Raw genomic sequence first — 20,040 nt, 5'->3', positions numbered from 1 at the left:
GTCAAAGAACAGTTTAAACAGCCGCCATTTTAAACTGCATGACTTGGCAGCTGCCATGTTGGCCTCATGGCTTTCAGCTCCCCTGGGGGCCGCCATCTTGAAATGGCAAAGGCCAACCCCTCCCTTTGAATTAGCCAATCGCGAAAGACTGTGCTCCTGAGCTCCAATCAAGAGAAAGGGACAGATCACGTGCGTCAGGGATTATAAAGCCGAGCAGACTGCCTGCTTGGTGTGTGCATGCTTCCAGACCATGTGTGCACACCCTTCTAGGTAGAAGTAAAGATATTTGCCTTGCTGCCTGGCTCCTGAGTATGTTTTGTGTTCTACCAGGACCCCTGAATTTGGGGGTTTGCCTTATTTCTAACAATTTGGGGGTGCGCCCGGGATACCATTTGTCATCACAGGGAAATTGGACCCCTCTCCTGAGGAGGTGTGCCCTGCTACCAAGTTGCAGCGGCCTCTGTGAGGAGGGACAGCCATTACCCCTGGGCCAACTACGAGCTTAGGATTGAGAGTCAGCCAGCAATGCAGGAAGGGCCCAAGCAAGACCTGTATCAATCAGGCAACCTCATACATGAGCCAAGGTGGGAAATTGGACTGTGTATACTTTGGTGATTGGGTGTCCACAGAGTCAGGCATATGTGACTGGGATGTGTCTTGGACATAAAGTGTGCGAAGTTCTGATCTGCAGTTCCATTCTCTTGCAAGGGAAGCGGCCAGAGAGGGATGAAGCAGATCTCGGGGAGTATGAGAAACCTCCAACATGGGGGGTTGAGTACATAGTCACAAGGGACCTGCCGAAAATGGGAAACAGAAATTCTAGGTCTAGGGCATATTCTCCCTTGAAATAGTTCATTGGGAGAATGCTGGGATTCTGGGAAGGCAAGTTCCTGAATCAAGGACAGAAGACATTACTCTTGGTGTAAACTTTTACTAGTAGTGTTGCGTGTGCCTGTATGAGAGTGTGTGTTGATGTTTTATGTCTCTTTGTGTTTTTTTTTTTTGTTTGTTTGTTTGTTTAATTTGTTTAAAGATGGGCAAGTCCTGCTTTGGGGAAGCCCAGTTGTGTGTGGTGGGCCTGAACATGTGACAGAGATTGCAGGAATGTCCCAGCAGCTGCCAAGAATCCTTATTCTTGGGGATTCATCTTGCTCTCCAAGGTGTTGGCCCACCAGAAACTCTTAGTAAGATTTCTGTCTTTATGTCTATAAAGTAGGGACTTTAATTTTCTCTTCCCTGATTTATGATTTTCTGTGCTGGGTTAAAATTTTAAGATTCTAAGATTAATTTAAAAGTGTAAAATTTGTAAAGGTTGCAACCCAGGGAAGTTTAAAACAAAGACCAGCAGTTCCAAGACTGTGTGTGGTTAACAAACCATTATCTTCCCCACCTGAGGCAAAGCAGGAGGGGAAAGGGGAAAAAAAAAAGCCCAAGGTTTCCAAGCAGCAGAATGGGAGGCGGTATTTGGGTACTTGCCGAACTCGGTAGGGTGGAGAAATTTGCAAAATCCCACCCAGCATCATGTCCATTAAACATTCAGTTGTCATCATTGGTATTAACCTAAACAGGACCAGAATGGGACCAGAATGGGACCGGGATGGGACCGGGATGGAAGCGGGATGGAAGCGGGTGGCCTGCGCCTGCTTGTGATGTCACAAACCCGCGCAGGCCAGCCAAGGCAGAACTGAGACTGGCTATTAAGCAGTCCCAACTTTGTGGCTTCTGTGCCCTTGAGGGTAGGGCAACAAGGAAATGGGTGGGCAGTAGGTGTGTCTTCCCAGTGGTTCCTCTGAGACATTCAAAGTATATCATATCTGTGTTGTTACTAAAATGTAAAAATTTAACAGCCAAATTGAAAATAATTAATTCTGTGGTCAAGACAAAATCTTTAATGTTACAACTGGTTTAAGTTTTAATAATATTTAAATTGGGTATATTTGACAGCTTTTCCAAATGTAATATTTCGAGAATTTAACTGAAAGACAGCTTTGTGACATCTCAAGGGCCCTGAGGTGACACAAAGATCTACTCTCTCCCTAAAAAGAAATATTTTTGAACTAAATTAGACCAATACAATATACTTGAAATTATATAAGGAAGTAAGCTATGCAGGCTGGGTTGAGTAACAAGATTAATGCTTCCATGATAATGGGCAGTTCTTGCTCAGAGGCATATGACTCCCAGCTAGATTAGCATGTCTGTGGCAATCATAGTTAACAGCACAATTAAAATAAAATGGTACTTTTACATTGAGTTATCCCTGTTACCAAATTAGTCAAGAAAATGCTTTAGGTAATAATTGGCTTTAAAAATCTCAAAGTTGTTAAGATATAATGAATAGATGTAACTAAAATGAAGAATTTAGATAAAGCTTTTTAGTAATAATTATAAATATGTTAATAATGAAAGTCCAGTCACTCGAGACTGACTGTGCTCTCTATTGGAGGAAGGGGCCAGTCCTCTTTCTCCCTGTAAAGGCAGAGAAGCCTAAAAGAGAACAAGGGCAATGACACCCTTGTCCTGCCTTCCCCTCCCTATGCGACACAGGGGTGATCTAAGGGAACAGCTAAGATGGCTATTTACAATCTTAGCCTTCCCCTCAGAAGGAGAGCTATCTTGATAAGGCTCTAACTGCCATGAGGCCACTGCGCCATCAGAAACCAGCTTTTCTAGGTTGCAAAAGGAGTTGGAGCAGAAAAAAAGAAAGAAAGAAAGTAAAAACTCTGCTGGAAGACCTATGTGGCTCATCTGACTAGCTACACTAAAAAAAGGGGGAATGATTTGAAAGTTGGCTATCGCTATCTGGGAAAGGGAGCATCTGGATGGTGCTGGTGTGCTTCCAGCGGATGTAAGATTTCCAAACCCAGGAGCCCCAGAACTTAAATAAGGCCTTCAATATTCAGCAGGGCAAAGAAGAAGGGCCTTCTGAATTTTACCAAAGACTAAAAGATCAAATGAGAAAGTACTCTGAGCTAGACTCTGAGGACCTGTTGGGTCAAGAAACATTAAAAATTACATTTTGTCACCAATAGTTTGCCTGACATCTCAAGAAAACTGCAAAAGTAGAAAATGAGAAGGATAGAAGTGCAGAAAAGCTGTTAAAAGAGGCTCAGAAGATCTATGTATATAAAAGTAAGAAAGGCAAAAACAGAAAACTGCTAGACATGTTTTAATTTGCCTGCTCTTAGTTTTTATTACAGAAGGTCTCTTGTACTTTGTTGAAGGTATATTTTCCTGAAAGTAAACGTGCATTTAAGATGTGTTCATAAAATGTTAATCTAAGAAATGCTGGCTGTTTACTTTTTGGTAATTATTGAAAAATTAAGGTTTCTAAGAGTGAAAAATACATTAAAAAGAAAAAGACAAAGAAAGACTATTAGAGTAGAAATACTTAATGGAAGGACTGAGGCATGGTTATGCATTTTGAAGGAAAAAAGAAGGTGATTTATAAAGGTGGTTATTTCTGGAAATTGTAAAACTGTTTTTGAAAGTTGTAGGAATGTCCGTGGAAGTTATAAGAAATTTATAAAAAGAAATGTTAAAAGGAAATTGATTAAATGATACAGGCCAGTAAGCCAGGACAAGCAGAACAGGGAAACTGAAATATTAAGACAGCAGTTTGCAACCATCTAGAAAACTCTGTCTTCCCTAAACCAAGGACTCTTAAGAGTAAATGATTTGTATTTTGCCTCCCTAAACAGAGGGTAAATAGCTTATGTCAAAGTACTCAAGGAGACTGATAGCAGAAATCCAATTAGTTATATATAATCTTTTGGTAAAATCAAGTTTGACAACCTTCCTAGGGTTTGAATTTTAAGAAAAGTTGTGTTGTTTGTTTTTTTTACCTAGAGTGGCTGTAGGTGATTCCAATAGGCCCTGGAATGCCTCAAGATCTTCCTACAATGGAAAATAGGACCAATTTCTTAAGAACTATGTACTGGGTATCTCTTCTACTTTAATCTCTCCCAGGTTAGAAGGCCTCCTGACCCAAAGCCCTCTTGAGTTTCTGGTTCATCGACCAAGAGACTACGTTTGTTCTAATCAAGACTTGGAAGAGAAGCAAGTTGGAACCCTCCTGGGAAGGACCCTACCTGTCTTGCTTACCACAGAGGTTGGACTGCCGAGTGAGGTTGGACCCATCACACATGGGTTAAAGGTGGACACACCTCAACTTGAACAGCCATACCAGGAAATATCCCCTTGAAATTGACACTAAAAACTGTGAGCTGTCTTAATAACCATCATGTACTGAGTTCTATTTGCTTAAGGAATCTGGCAAATTGTAGGGGCTTACAATGTGGGCTGGAGAAAAGTGTACAATCCGGATCATGCTTACCCAGTTAAGTTATTGATTACAGATAACTTGAATGACTTGGATATTTCAGCCTTTAGTCAAAAGATTAGCTAGGACTAGATTTAGGAGTAGATGTCACAAGACAAGATCCCCTAGGCCACTGGTCGGCAAACCGCGGCTCACGAGCCACATGCGGCTCTTTGGCCCTTTGAGTGTGGCTCTTCCACAAAATACCACTTCCGGGGGCACACGTACAGTGCGATTGAAACTATGTGGCCCATGCGCAGAAGTCGGTTTTCGGCTCTCAAAAGAAATTTCAATCATTGTACTGTTGATATTTGGCTCTGTTGACTAATGAGTTTGCCGACCACTGCCCTAGGCCACTGTCACCACCATGCAAATAGAAGTGGGATATAAGGGAACAAATGCCTGGGTGGAATGGATTAAATATTCTGTATGTGCCCTAAATAAAAGCAACTGTTTTGCTTGCACGGCAGGAAGGCTAGAGGTCCAAATGGATCCATTTCCATTCAGATGGACCTAAGACAGTAATGGGATGGAATATGTGCTTGCCTTGTACCAGGAGGAAACTACCTGGGGAAACGCTTCCTGTAAGACTCTTGCCCTGTTGTTCCCATTCAAGAGAGGTAAAGAGCAAGGACCCCCCAAAATGATCCGGGCCCCATCCTCTGACGTAAACTATACCTCCTGCCTCTCAACGGGGGAGGGGAGGAACAGTGCTTGGAGTTTATGAGAAATGTAAGTGGCCAAGTAGCCTCAGAAGTGAATCATGCAGCACTGTCGATACCCCGTGCTGATGTCTGGTGGTGTCATGGGGGACCCTGACTTGTGGCCTTGCCCAGCAAATGTACTGGAACTTGTGCTCTGATACAATTTTCTATCCCTTTCACTTCGGCATATCATAAACCTTTTCAATGGACAGACAGATTAGGAAGAGGAGAGAGAGTCCAGGGGGCCCCTTTGATCCCCATATATACACAGATCCCATTGGGATTCCAGGGGGAGTGCCAAGGAGTTTAGGGCTAGAAATCAGACTGCCGCAGGGTCTGAGTCTGTCCTGTGCTGGTGGCCACTGTGAACAAGAATGTGGTGAATTAATTATATTTTCTAGAACCAGCAAAGGCTTGTTAACTACACTCGAGATGCAGTTAAAGGGATAGTGAAAAGCTAGATGCCAGCAGCAGGATGACCTGGGAGAGTAGGTTGGCCTTGGATACGATTCTGGCAGGAGGAGGAAGATGTGTAATGTTGGGGGTCCATTGTAATGTTGGGGGTCCATTGTTGTCTCTGACAACACAGCAGATGGACCATCACTGAGCCTAAGGGATCGGCAGCTTTAGTGATAAGTGATCTGGAACCTGGGATCGAGGGTCCTTTCTCTGATGCACTAGAGCAATGGTGTCCACATTCACCCCTTTGATTAGAAGTTATAGTGATGGGATGTTACATCATCTCATGTATGGGGGTTCTTATCCAAGGGTTAATTGAAACCGCATTGACCAAACAACAAATTAGTCTCCTCCTAGACACTATAGAGCATGAAAGTCAATGAGTGTCAGCCGAGTTTGAAGAAAAGAGTTTAAATAAAAGGGGGGAATTGTGAGAATAAACAAATCATCTTTTCTGTCAAAGAACAGTTTAGACAGCCGCCGTTTTGGACTGCATGACTTGGCAGCTGCCATGTTGGCCACATGGCTTCCCTGGGGGCCGCCATCTTGGAATGGCAAAGGCCAACTCCTCCCTTTGAATTAGCCAATCGTGAAATACTGTGCGCCTGAGCTCCAATCAAGAGCAAGGGACAGGTCACGTGCATCAGAGATTATAAAGCCTAGCAGACCGCCTGCTTGGTGCGCAAGTGCTTCCAGACCATGTGTGTGCACCCTTCTAGGTAGAAGTAAAGATATTTGCCTTGCCCTAACCAGTTTGGCTCAGTGGATAGAGCATCAGCCTGTGGACTAAAGGGTCCCAGGTTTGATTCTGGTCAAGGACATGTACCTTGGTTGCGGGCACATCCCCAGTAGGGGGTGTGCAGGAGGCAGCTGATCGATGTTTCTCTCTCATCAAATGTTTCTAACTCTCTATCGCTCTCCCTTCCTCTCTGTAAAAATCAATAAAATATATATATTTTTAAAAAGGATATTTGCCCTGCTGCCTGGCTCCCGAGTATGTTTTTGTGTTCTACCAGGACCCCTGAATTTGGGGGCTTGCCTTATTTCTAACATGTCTATATCATTGTTTTCCCTTTTCTTCTTTCCTGTTAAGTAATAACCAGGTTATTATAACAGCATCAGTTTTACCACATACTCAATCATCTAGAGACCACAGGGCACATTTTGATAGCATACTAATATAATTGAATGGCTTACTGAAGACTCAGTTATTATATCAGTTGGGAGTCAACACCCTGAAAGAATGAGGTGCTATCTTAAAGGAGACTCTATATGCTTTGAAACAAAACATTATACGGTGCTGTCTCCCACATAGCCAGATCATACGAGTCTTAGAATCAAGGGGTGGAAGCACCTTCTCTCACTATTAAGCCCAAAAATGCACTCATAGAATTTTTTGCCTCCCATCCTGGCTATCTGGAGCTCTGCTTATTTGGCTTTCTCAGTCCCCAGAAAGGAGCTGCTCACCAGGGGACACATCCATGACTCCAGGTAAAGAACCCCAGTCTGTGAGGTGTTCTGCCAGAACTTACAGAGGAGAGGAAAAGCATGCCTGGTGTGCCTGTGAGGAATTCAGGCAAAGGACAATCTCTTAAAGGGCTTGCTTCTGGAAAAGACATTCTGGGTAGTTATTGGAAAAGTTTTTATTCTAGAATAGTTTATGCAAAAAGAGAAAAAAACAGGCATACATACTGATTTTTATTTATTTGCGCACCTAAATGGGAAGAAAAGTCAGTGTTTTAAGGTCTGTCGAAGTGGACAAATCTTTTCTAGGCCTCTGAGACATTTGAAGATTCAATTAAAAAGAAAAACTTTCTTACTACTTTGTCTGCATAAGTTACAGCATAGGACTAAAGTCGAGCAGGGCTGCCACTCATACAGAATTAATGTTGGTCCTGTTACACCCTCACTTACCAATCACTAGTGATTATGCTAAGGTTATTACTATGGTGGACAAAAAGGGGCCACATGCTAACCTGAGCAGCTCAGGGAAGGGAAGCCTAGCGGCCTTGCAAACTCAGAGACCTAAAGTAACCACAAAGAATGGTCTAAAATTAATGAAAAAAACACATGTTTTTATTGATTTTAGAGAGAGAGGTGGATGAGATAGAAACATTAATTGGCTGCCTCCTGCACACCCTGCACTGGGAATCGAGCCTGCTACCCAGGCATGTGCCCTGAGTCGGAATTAAACCGGCAACCTCTTGGTCCATAGGACAATGCTTAACCAAGTGACCCATACTGGCTGGGCTGAAATGAAAACTTTTTAACTAAAAGCAATTTATGGCAGGTATTCATGTCCTAGGCTAGAATCTTCTCTGACAAAAGTCCGTCTTTACCAGTACCTTAAGGAAGTCTGTCTAATGTGTTTTGCATCTAAGACAACATTCCTTTGGAATGTCAGGCAGGGTAACTCCTCTTTTTCCAGACCCCTCAGGGCACAACCAATGCAGGAAGTCAGAGACCAGAAATCCTGTCATTGTTATTGTTATCATGTTAATTGTTGACTGTTGACTATCCTGACCCACCTAGGTAAAAAATGTATGTGTCTGTCATTTTACTTTTCATCCAATCCCAGAGGTTCCCCGGTACCTTTGCTTTCTCCCACCTCCCTAACCTATCACCAATAGAGTTCATATAACTCACTTATGCCTTCTCTTTCGATTGTAATGTATAAAATAAGGTGCAAAACTGCCATTCTCTGAAGTATTATCTCAGTGTGTTGAGATTCTGCTTCCTGGAAATTGTCAATAGTTTGTCTCAAATAAACTCACAAAAATTCTTTACAGGTTTGAATGTTTCTTAAATTGACACTATTCATATACTCTACTTAGTGCTAGAAAAAGGGCCCACTTGTGTCTTTAAAACTTGCCTGTTTTGCCCTATTCTAGTGTTGTAGCTAAGCTCATGGACTCTGAGGCCAGGGTTTGAATGCTGGCTCAGTCACTTTCTAGCTGTGGGATCTTAGGTTAGTCAATTAACTTCTCTGTTTCTGAATTTCCCTATCTATAAAATTCGGATAATAGTGATATCCACTTTGGAGTGTTGGTTAGAGAACTGATTAACATATGCGAAGTCCTTACAACATTGCTTGACCCATAGTAAGCAACGAATAATTGTTAGCAATTGTTAATATTACAATTTGGCAGTGATTGCTCTAATTCTTTTGATTGTTGTTAAACCTTACAAAGGTATTTTTTCCATTGATTTTTAGAGAGAGAGGAAGGGAGGGGGAGAGAGAGAGAGATCAATGTGAGAGAGACACTTCCATCGGTTGCCTCCTGCATGCGCCCAGATGGGGGCCAGGGAATGAACCTTGACCAGGAATTGAACCTGAGACCCTTTGGGGCATGGGCCAGCACTCTAACCACTGTGACACACTGGCCAGGACCTTACTCTAATTCTTTTTGCCAGGAATATAAACCATTTTATATCCCTTCTCTCTCTTTCTCTAGCAAATCTGCAGGACACCTGCTAAATAATGGCGAGACAGGTCAGTAAGCCAGGACAAGTAGAATAAAGAAACTGAGACAGATAGTTAAATAGCAGTTTGTAGCCATTTAGAAAATCTAGATGCCAAGGAATTTTTAGTCATCTAGTAAATCCTATCTTCCCTAAATCAGGGACACTTAAGAGAAAATGCTTTGCACTTCTCCCCAGCCAGAGGGTAAATAACTTAAATCACCCTGCTCAGGGAGACAGCAGAAATCCAGTAGTGACATTTGCCAACCACCCCCAAGGACAGATGAAGTTAAGAGAATAAACCTCTTTTTGGGACATCAGCATAAAGCTGATGAATATTCTATTGAGATCCTCCCCGAAGACCTCCCCTAAATGACCCACAGGTGAGGAGGGATTAGTTAGTTCCTGTGAGGAGCTCTCACTGTTATGTTTTTCTGTTTTTAGACCCATCCCAGAGGATTTTGTAAGAATAAGAATTTGGTTGATTGAGTCACCAGATTCTAGACTAATGTGACCTATTGTCAGCTGTGGCCTTTCATTCCTGCACTAGCTGGGCATCACTGGCTGTGTTGTTAATGAAAGTAGGGTATCCACTGGTGGAAGTGGGGGATCCTTTTTCCCACTGGGTGCTGGGGGATCGGGTGCTTATGATATCTTGAGAAAAATAATTTTCTAAGACTCGAACAGGAGAATGAGTGCTTTTTATTTGCATGGAATTACATCCTTCGATTTCTTTTAAAAATATATTTTTATTGATTTCAGAGAGGAAGGGAGAGGGAGATAGAAATATTAATGATGAGAGAGAATCATCAATCGGCTGCCTCCTGCATGCCCCCTACTCGGGATTGAATCTGTAACCCAGACATGTACCCTTACCAGGAATCAAACCGTGACCTCCTGGTTCTTAGGCCAACGCTCAACCACAGAGCTACACCAGCTGGAACATCCCTCGGGTTCTTAAGTCCCATTTCCCTTAACACGTTAAGCGCCCAGTCAATCACCCCGGTGACTGACACTATACTTTCCGTCCGGAAGACAAAACAGGCTGGGCGCTTAACGAGTTAAACCAGTCCTGGAAGAGGTGCAGCTGAGGACTCAGCAGAGCTAGAAGCAAGGCTAGTGACCAAAGTTTCTGTTCCACAGTGGAGCTCGGTCCAGTGTAGCATTAGGCTAGTCACAGTCCCCCAGTCCATTGTGTGGGCAAACGCAGGGGAGCATGCCCCCTGCAACAGGAGAGCCAGAGCCGAGTGGCACAAGAGAGGGAACGCCTTTGTTCAGGCGCTTAAGTATCGAATCTTCCCCAGCTTGCAGTGGGCACGGCTATTCCCAGGTGTGGCTGACAGACAAGCACCCTCCCCCTACATCACCCAGACTTTATTGGGCATGCGTCTAAATTGCAACTTCCCTTTGCTCCGTTCCTGTCATTAATAACTGGGTTGATTACAATGATCAGCTGGGGTCCTGATCATTCCACTTCTGGGGATGCCCAGAGCCCTTCCCCCCATGTCTTCCAAGTCCCCTTCCACGCCTTCTTCCTTCCGAGGCCCTGCTCCGAAGGGCTGGATCATACCCCAGAGTTGCCTTTCAAAACTTAGGTCATAACAAGCATGCATGCATTTATTCACCTTAACGGACGTTTGAGAGATCTCAGGAAGAATATTTGGGAGTCATGGGAGGTGAGGTCCAGCTTGGAATCTTCTCTCCCACTTCTGTAGCCTCTTTTTTGCTTATCTTTCTTTCCAGAATTCCCCAAGAATTCTTTTCCCTCCAGTGCATAGAAGAATTCATTTGGGTTCCAAGGCTCCAACTTGCAGAAGCCTTAATTCATAAGCTGCTTGCAGAACGAAGAGACTTCCATTTTAAGGCAATTTTGCTTATACATTTATCATACGTATATATTAGGTATGATATGCATGATATATGTACAGCAACATGTATGTTATATGTGCATGTTCATGTATGATATACATACATATATTTATAAATAGCAAGCACCTCGTTTTTCTTCTATTCACTATGTTACAAACAATAAGGCAATTTAGAGATAAAAGGAACTGCTAAGTTTAGAGATAAAGATAGAACTGTCAGAGGCTGGGTCTCCTCAAGATTCACCCATTGCCTTGTGAAAAGCTGTTTGGAATTGACCCCAAAATTTCTTTCTTTTTTTTTTTTTTAAATATATTTTATTGATTTTTTACAGAGAGGAAGGGAGGATAGAGAGTCAGAAACATCGAGAAACCAAGATGGCGGCATAGGTTAAACACCTAACCTACAGCCGGGCACAACAATATCAAAAACACAACTAAAAGTCAAAACGGACATCATCCAGAACCACATGAAAGCTGGCTGACTGAAATGTCCACAATTAGAAGGAAAAAGAAAACCACAAGGAAAATCAGAGAAGCCGTAAAAGCTTGAGGTATGGAGACACGGGCGGAGACACAAGCCCGCGCGCGTGCGGGGAAGACGGAGCCGGAGAGGAAGGGGCGGCTGACGGCCTGGCTGGCGTTCTCTGGCGGGAAGGAGATAAAAGCGCCAGATTGTGCTGAACCCCAGCTCCGACTGCACTGAACCCCAGTTCCGGGCGAAACCCTGGGAAGCCGGGCTCATGCTGGGGGAGTCTGGGCTGTGGGACGGAGACACAGAGGAGTTGCGCCGGAGCCGCGCACGGGAATGTGCGCACAGGAGGGTCTGTTGCCTGTGCCGCTGGATTGCCCTAGCGGGAAGGAGACAAAAGCTCCGGACTGTGCTGAACCCCCAGTTCCAACTGCACTGAACCCCAGTTCCGGGAAAGACCCGGGGAAGCCAGGCTCATACTGGGGAAAGCTGGGCTGTGGGGCAGAGGTGCAGAGAGGTGGTGAAGAGCAGAGCACCGGAGGCGCGCACGGGATTGTGCGTGGAGGATGGGCTGTTGACTGTGCCGCTGAGTCGCCCTGGAGGGAAGGAGACAAAAGCGCCAGACTGAGGTGAGCCCCAATTCTGACTACAAGGAAACCCAGTTCCGGGCGAGAATCTGGGAATCCAGATTCATTGGGGGAGAGACTAGACTGTTTGGCAGCGCACGAAACTCCAGGGCGCTTTTCTCTCAGAGGTGTTTGCTGGGAGTACAGAGGGACACTGAGACACAGGAACCTCATAGGGCGGGGCTGACGGGAAGCCAAGGCGGTAGGCTCCGCCCTGTAACTCCGCCCCATCCAAGCTGAACACAGAGGCTTTTACAATTTTGCATGTCTAGTTGAATGGGGCTGTCTCCCGGCATAGACACAGCTGATCCTCACAGCCAATTGGACTGGAGGTCACATCCTCCCAGTGTACCAACAGCAATCAAGGCTTAACAACACCAAGACTTTGCACTCAGCCCACAAAGGGGGGTATCAAGAGCGACCACCTAGGGAGATTGGGAAAGCTCAGCGATAGGGAGGCAGCCAAAAGGGGAAGACACCGAAACAGGTCACGAATATAAGGGATGCTGTAATTCCTGCTGAGGGGCCACAGGCAGTAGCTGACCTACACTCCATTGGAGACCCAGAAACGAAGGCATCTAGTGGTCGGTGTGAGATGACACCAGATTTCAACCACTCCCATAAGGGACACATTCAAGAGGCAGACGCAGTGAGCGCCGAAGCCTTGCTGCACCAAGACCCGGCACATAGGCGTGTCTCCCGCACAGCAACTCTTCCTTTATAGACACAGAGGGTCCGCACGGCCAATAGGCCTGGAGGACAATTCCTCCCAGTGACACCAACAACAATCAAGACTTAACTATACAAACAAGGACCAAGATGGAGGCATAGGGCAGAAGCCTGATTGCTGCCTACCACAACGGTTTTGAGACTACGACGGGAGAGCAGAGCAGACACCATCCAGAACCACCGGAGGGCTAACTGAGCGGATGCTATACAACTAGAATAAAAGAGAGGGGTACGCGGGATGAAGCTGATGCCGGTGACCCAAAGACCACACTTTAAAAACTACGGCTCAGGCGACACAATGGCGGCCTGGAACGTTCTCGGCGCAGTTCCTCCAGCAGTCTCCGGCTGAGGGGAAGGCTTCACTCGCTGCCGAGCACGGACAGACGAGCCCCTGGGAGACATGGGGTGGGAGACTACGCTCTTGCTGACCTCCGAGTCCTTCAAGAATCTCAACGCCCCGGAAGCGGCCAGGTGCGCACACTCGGCGTCCGGCCACCACTGCAGACCCAAGGGCCGACGCAGCCACCCCGGACCAGCCCGCCGCCGCGCACCGGGCACACCGGAGCTTTGCCGAGCCCGCCGCCCAACGAGTTCTGCGGTGGCTGCCCTGGAACTCTGAGAAAATGGCCGAAGGAATTGCTGAGAGGGAATTGACCAACAGGAATTGGGATCAAGAAGACGAAACCCCGCTGGGTCCCGGATCCGGGTTAAGCCGTGTGCCCCTGGGTCCGGGTGAGGCTGGGAACTGGGTCAGGGTGAGGCTGGGCCCCGGGTCCGGGTGAGGCCACGTGCCCCTGGGTCCGGGCGAGGCCATGCGCCCCTGGGTCCGGGTGAGGCTGAATCCTGGGTCTGGGCGAGGCCGTGTGCCCCTGGATCCGGGTGAGCCTGGCCCCGGGTCCGGGTGAGGCCATGGGCCCCTGGATCCGGGTGAGCCTGGCCCCGGGTCCGGGTGAGGCCGTGGGCCCCTGGATCCGGGTGAGCCTGGCCCCGGGTCCGGGTGAGGCCGTGGGCCCCTGGATCCGGGTGAGCCTGGCCCCGGGTCCGGGTGAGGCCGTGGGCCCCTGGATCCGGGTGAGCCTGGCCCCGGGTCCGGGTGAGCCTGGCCCCGGGTCCGGGTGAGGCCGCGGGCCCCTGGATCCGGTGAGCCTGGGTCCCGGGTCCGGGTGAGGCCGTGGGCCCCTGGATCCGGGTGAGCCTGGGTCCCGGGTCCGGGTGAGGCCGTGGGCCCCTGGATCCGGGTGAGCCTGGGTCCCGGGTCCGGGTGAGGCCGTGGGCCCCTGGATCCGGGTGAGCCTGGGTCCCGGGTCCGGGTGAGGCCGTGGGCCCCTGGATCCGGGTGAGCCTGGGTCCCGGGTCCGGGTGAGGCCGTGGGCCCCTGGATCCGGGTGAGCCTGGGTCCCGGGTCCGGGTGAGGCCGTGGGCCCCTGGATCCGGGTGAGCCTGGGTCCCGGGTCCGGGTGAGGCCGTGGGCCCCTGGATCCGGGTGAGCCCGGCCCCGGGTCCGGGTGAGGCCGTGGGCCCCTGGATCCGGGTGAGCCTGGGTCCCGGGTCCGGGTGAGGCCGTGGGCCCCTGGATCCGGGTGAGCCTGGGTCCCGGGTCCGGGTGAGGCCGTGGGCCCCTGGATCTGGGTGAGCCTGGCCCCGGGTCCGGGTGAGGCCGTGGGCCCCTGGATCCGGGTGAGCCTGGCCCCGGGTCCGGGTGAGGCCGTGGGCCCCTGGATCCGGGTGAGCCTGGGTCCCGGGTCCGGGTGAGGCCGTGGGCCCCTGGATCCGGGTGAGCCTGGGTCCCGGGTCCGGGTGAGGCCGTGGGCCCCTGGATCCGGGTGAGCCTGGGTCCCGGGTCCGGGTGAGGCCGTGGGCCCCTGGATCCGGGTGAGCCTGGGTCCCGGGTCCGGGTGAGGCCGTGGGCCCCTGGATCCGGGTGAGTCTGGCCCTGGGTCCGGGTGAGGGCGTGGGCCCCTGGATCCGGGTGAGCCTGGGTCCCGGGTCCGGGTGAGGCCGTGGGCCCCTGGATCCGGGTGAGCCCGGCCCCGGGTCCGGGTGAGGCCGTGGGCCCCTGGATCCGGGTGAGCCTGGGTCCCGGGTCCGGGTGAGGCCGTGGGCCCCTGGATCCGGGTTAGCCTGGCCCCGGGTCCGGGTGAGGCCGTGGGCCCCTGGATCCGGGTGAGCCTGGGTCCCGGGTCCGGGTGAGGCCGTGGGCCCCTGGATCCGGGTGAGCCTGGCCCCGGGTCCGGGTGAGGCCGTGGGCCCCTGGATCCGGGTGAGCCTGGGTCCCGGGTCCGGGTGAGGCCGTGGGCCCCTGGATCTGGGTGAGCTTGGCCCCGGGTCCGGGTGAGGCCGTGGGCCCCTGGATCTGGGTGAGCTTGGCCCCGGGTCCGGGTGAGGCCGTGGGCCCCCGGGTCCAGGTGAGGCCGTGGGCCCCTGGATCCGGGTGAGCCTGGCCCCGGGTCCGGGTGAGGCCGTGGGCCCCTGGATCCGGGTGAGCCTGGCCCTGGGTCCGGGTGAGGCCGTGGGCCCCTGGATCCGGGTGAGCCTGGGTCCCGGGTCCGGGTGAGGCCGTGGGCCCCTGGATCCGGGTGAGCCTGGGTCCCGGGTCCGGGTGAGGCCGTGGGCCCCTGGATCCGGGTGAGCCTGGCCCCGGGTCCGGGTGAGGCCGTGGGCCCCTGGATCCGGGTTAGCCTGGCCCCGGGTCCGGGTGAGGCCGTGGGCCCCTGGATCCGGGTGAGCCTGGCCCCGGGTCCGGGTGAGGCCGTGGGCCCCTGGATCCGGGTGAGCCTGGGTCCCGGGTCCGGGTGAGGCCGTGGGCCCCTGGATCCGGGTGAGCCTGGGTCCCGGGTCCGGGTGAGGCCGTGGGCCCCTGGATCCGGGTGAGCCTGGGTCCCGGGTCCGGGTGAGGCCGTGGGCCCCTGGATCCGGGTGAGTCTGGCCCCGGGTACGGGTGAGGCCGTGGGCCCCTGGATCTGGGTGAGCCTGTCCCCGGGTCCGGGTGAGGCCGTGGGCCCCTGGATCCGGGTGAGCCTGGGTCCCGGGTCCGGGTGAGGCCGTGGGCCCCTGGATCTGGGTGAGCCTGGCCCCGGGTCCGGGTGAGGCCGTGGGCCCCTGGATCCGGGTGAGCCTGGGTCCCGGGTCCGGGTGAGGCCGTGGGCCCCTGGATCCGGGTGAGCCTGGGTCCCGGGTCCGGGTGAAGCCGTGGGCCCCTGGATCCGGTGAGCCTGGCCCCGGGTCCGGGTGAGGCCGTGGGCCCCTGGATCCGGGTGAGCCTGGCCCCGGGTCCGGGTGAGGCCGTGGGCCCCTGGATCCGGGTGAAGCCGTGCCCCTGGGTCCGGCCGAGACCAAACCAGAGGGAGTCGGACCTGCATTACCACCATTTGTCCACCATCCAGAGCTGAGGGGTCAGTGCCGACATGTACTCATAGGGAACTGGTGGACATTGATATTGGGTCTCAAAAGAACTGTTGGTCCAGAAAGAAACTCACTACAGACTGATTCATTTGCCTGTCAGCATAACTATTATTGCTCGTCGCACATTCAATTCTTATAAGTATATCTCTAGTGACACATGATTTCGCTCATCTAGGGGAAATGATGAACAACATAGACTGATGAACAAGAACAGAACCAGAAACAAGGAGGCATCGATTGGACTATCGGGCCTCAGAGGGAGGATAGGGGAGGGTGGGGGGAGGGGGGAGAGATCAACCAAAGGTCTTGTGTGCATGCATATGAGCCTAACCAATGCTTAAGTTCAACAGAGGGTTGGGGCATCCATGGGGAGGGTTGTGGGATGGGAATGGGGGGATGAGGACAAATATGTGACACCTTAATCAATAAAGAAATTAAAAAAAAAAAAAAAAGAGAGTCAGAAACATCGATCAGCTGCCTCCTGCACAGCTCCCACTGGGGATGTGCCCGCAACTAAGGTACATGCCCTTGACCGGAATCGAACCTGGGACCTTTCAGTCCGCAGGCCGACCACTGAGCCAAACCGGTTAGGGCCAAAATTTATTTCTTATGTGTAGGGTGTTGAGAATCTGGAAGTAGGAATTATATAAATTATGTACCTTTAGAAACATCAAGGTAAAATGGCTTTGCTAATCTTTTATTACGGCTTTCCTAAGATCATGAGTAAATGAGAGAGAGAGAGAGAGAGAGAGAGAGAGAGAGAGAGAGAGAGAGAGAGAGAGAACGTTTATTAGTTCAATCGAATTTCCTAGTTAACCCCTGTGAAGGTCAAGCCAGATTTGATTTCTGCGTATTTTGACCCTAAATGAACTACATAGAAAACGTAAAAATGAACGAAGCGTAGTCCTGCTAAGGAGCAGCAATTATTTTAAGGATGCCACGCGCTTGGAACACGCTTTGCTTCTGGAAAGCTTTGCCCTAGTGCCTTAGTGGGGCGCAGGAAGAGGGCTGGGCGGTGTTTCCAGCAGTGACTTTTTCGGGGCGCTCCGCCTCCCCTCTCAACACCGCGCCGGGCGGAGCGGCAGCCCCCGAGGCTCCCGAGCTTCCTGCGCGTCCCCGGCCCCGTCCCCCGCGCCGGGCCGCCTCCGCCCTCTGCCGCCGCCCCCGCCGCGAGGGGCCGGGCAGGAGGCGGTGGTCGGCCCGCCCCGCGACCCTTTTAAAGCGCCCCGTCCCGGGCGCGGCCAGCGGCGTGCGGAGCTCCCGGAGCGGCGCGCCGGAACCAGTGCCCAGGACTGCCTTTCCCGGCCGGGCGGGCGCTCCGAGTTCCCCGACGCCCCCCGCGCCCCGCGGCGGCGCGCCCCACTCCGCCCTGCGGGTCCCGGGGGGCCCGGCCATGCGCCCCAGCTAGTGCGCCCGGGGCGCAGCGCCGACCGGGGCCGCCCCGCCGCCCGCCGCCGCCGCCGGCATGGGCGTGCTGCGCCCGCTGCTGCTCGCCGCGCTCTGCCTGGCCGGCCGGCTCCGACCCGCCCGCGGCTGTCAGCTGCCGTCGGAGTGGAGACCCCTGAGCGAGGGCTGCCGCGCCGAGCTGGCCGAGATCATCGTGTACGCCAAGGTGCTGGCGCTGCACCGGGAGGTGCCCGGCCTCTACAACTACCTGCCCTGGCAGTACGAGGCCGGCGCGGCGGGGCTCTTCTACTCCGCCGAGATCGAGATGCTGTGCGACCAGGCGTGGGGCAGCATGCTCGAGGTCCCCGCCGGCTCCAGGCTCAACCTCACCGGCCTGGGCTACTTCTCCTGTCACTCCCACACGGTGGTCCAGGACTACTCCTATTTCTTCTTCCTCAGGTGAGCCCGGCACCTCGAACCCACACCGCCTCCCCGTGCACAGCTGGGTGACCTCCCGAGGTCACAGTTATCTGGGGCCAGGTCAGGACTCCCACAGAACCCTGTCCCTGCCCTATGAGAACATGCCTTGGGGTCCTTCCCTTATTCCTTATCCGACGTCTCTACAAAGATACCAGGTATCTCTGGCTAAGGGTGGTTATAAAACAGGAATGATTTCTGTACTTCATGCAAAGAAGATGTTTCAGGCAAATGCCCAATACTTCATTTGAGTCAACTTAAAAAAAACCCCACACAAAACAAAAACTGGATTCAGTGGGAGTAGCTTGGGCTGATGAGGAAGAAAAAGAAAAACCTTTGAAATCAGACTGTTGGAATTCTGGTTCTGCTCCTCCAGATTTTGTGCGAGGGACTGACCTCAGAACCTCAGTATCCTCACGTTAGTAATGTGAAAGGCAAGGTTGATTGAGACTAAAACAGAGTCACTGCTGGAAACACCTGGTGCAGGTTAGCTGCAGGGGGAGCGCACTCTCCCCACCTGCTTGACTGTCAGGAAGCAAATGGTGCGGAATGCAGGCCAGCTGTCCTAGTTTCACTCATAGTCATCGGGATCAGTCTCATATCAGCTGCTGGCAGACCTCAAGGCCAAGCTATTCAAAATAGCCAAGATTTAGGGGGAGGGGGTGGGCTTCTGGGTGTAAGACCCTGAGTCACAGTGCTTTTAAGAGGATGGAGGTGAATCAGGCAGGTGGCCCTCTCTGATTGGAGACTTCTGGAATCTTGTAATGTTCCATGAAAGCTGCCCTGTGGTCCAGATGGAGTGCATGTGCATAAGAATTCAGTCAAGGGGCTCCACTGAAGTCTGAAACCGGAGAGCAGCAGGTGGAACCCTAAGTGCATTGGTTGTTTCCGATTGAAACAGGAGAGTGATACAGAGCAGCCGAGAGAAACATCAAAATGGAATCTAACATCTATAGTCAGAGAGTGAATTATCCAAAGTTGTGGTTGGTACTGGTTCTGATCTGCCCAGTGTGTGAAGTAGCAATAAAGATGTTTGAATGACTGAGACCTGGGTCTGCGAATTCACTTTGAGCTTTTGAGATTTCTCTGAGACGGAAAACAGTAAGTTCCACAGAGGGCGTCCATTAAGCCCATGGCAACACATGTTTTCCATATTGGAGCCAGAACATCTAAGTTTAGAATACATGCGTGCTTTGTGTTGGCTTGAGTGATTTAGCTAGACTCAATTGGTTTTTTTTCTCATTGCTGGGGAAGTATAGTTTCTAAATAAAGTCAGTGAGGACTGAGACTGTACCTTTCTTATACAGGAAAGCCTAACTCAGATTTTTCATATTTTTATTTAGGAAAGACACTGGGAATCCAGCTATAAAACTACACAACAACAAAACATTTTTTTTTTTTCCCCAAAGGAAAAAGCCGGAGTACTTGAGTAGATATCGTTTGTTTGTTCTTCCCCCAACTTTATCATGAAACACGGTTTTGACCACTGGCTCTATGGTGGGCAGCCAACTCTTTCATCTTTTGCTCTGACATATTTACAAAGCGTTAGGGCAGAAATACAGAGGCAATCAGTGGTCTGATAGGATCTCCATTTCACAGGGCTGTGTTGTCCTAAGGGTGTAACAGCTGCATACGAATCATTCCTGCTCTGTTATTCGGGGACCCACTGAGACAGATTCTGATCATTTCTCAGTGGAAAGTGGCAGTGGGGACTCACTGGTAAGCTGGAGAGTGACTTCCATCACCCCTTTTCCTTTCCGTGACTTTGTCTTTCCAGCAGGCTGTTTCCACTAGGCCCTGTAGAAACGTTAGCTAACGTTTATGCCGCACTCACTTCATGCCAAGTGCTTTACTCACATGTCCTAATGTAGCCCTCACACTGCCCCTGAGGAGTACAGTGCTAATATCATCCTGCTTTTCCAGGCTGGAATACTAAAGCAGAGGATTTTAAAAGTTTGTTTCATGTCAGGCAGAAGATAAACAGTAAGGGTAGGATTTGAACCCGGGCCATTCCAACTGGCCTTCCTTTCACCAAGAAACAAGAAGCACTCTCTATGAGACGAAACTCTTCTTGGGAAATATAAAAATAGGCAAACGTACACACAGGTACACACTTTCCCCCCTGCTTCACCCAAAG

At 50.9% G+C, this 20,040-nt stretch overlaps 1 protein-coding gene across 1 annotated transcript in view; it reads left to right on the top strand.

Annotated features, from left to right (window-relative positions):
• Nucleotides 1-17,112: 17,112 nt before the first annotated feature.
• Nucleotides 17,113-20,040, top strand: part of CCDC3 (coiled-coil domain containing 3) — a 109,938-nt gene continuing 107,010 nt past the window's right edge. Inside the window, exon 1 of the mRNA XM_079769952.1 lies at nt 17,113-17,885. Within this exon, the coding sequence (XP_079626078.1) occupies nt 17,506-17,885 (380 nt within the window). The 5' untranslated portion in view covers nt 17,113-17,505. The remainder of the gene's footprint in view (nt 17,886-20,040) is intronic.

The sequence above is a fragment of the Cnephaeus nilssonii genome, assembly GCF_951640355.1.
Source record: "Cnephaeus nilssonii genome assembly, chromosome: 4".
NCBI classification, from domain to species: domain Eukaryota; kingdom Metazoa; phylum Chordata; class Mammalia; order Chiroptera; family Vespertilionidae; genus Cnephaeus; species Cnephaeus nilssonii.
Note: the sequence above shows the minus strand (reverse complement) of the source record. Positions and strands in the feature narration are given on the sequence as shown.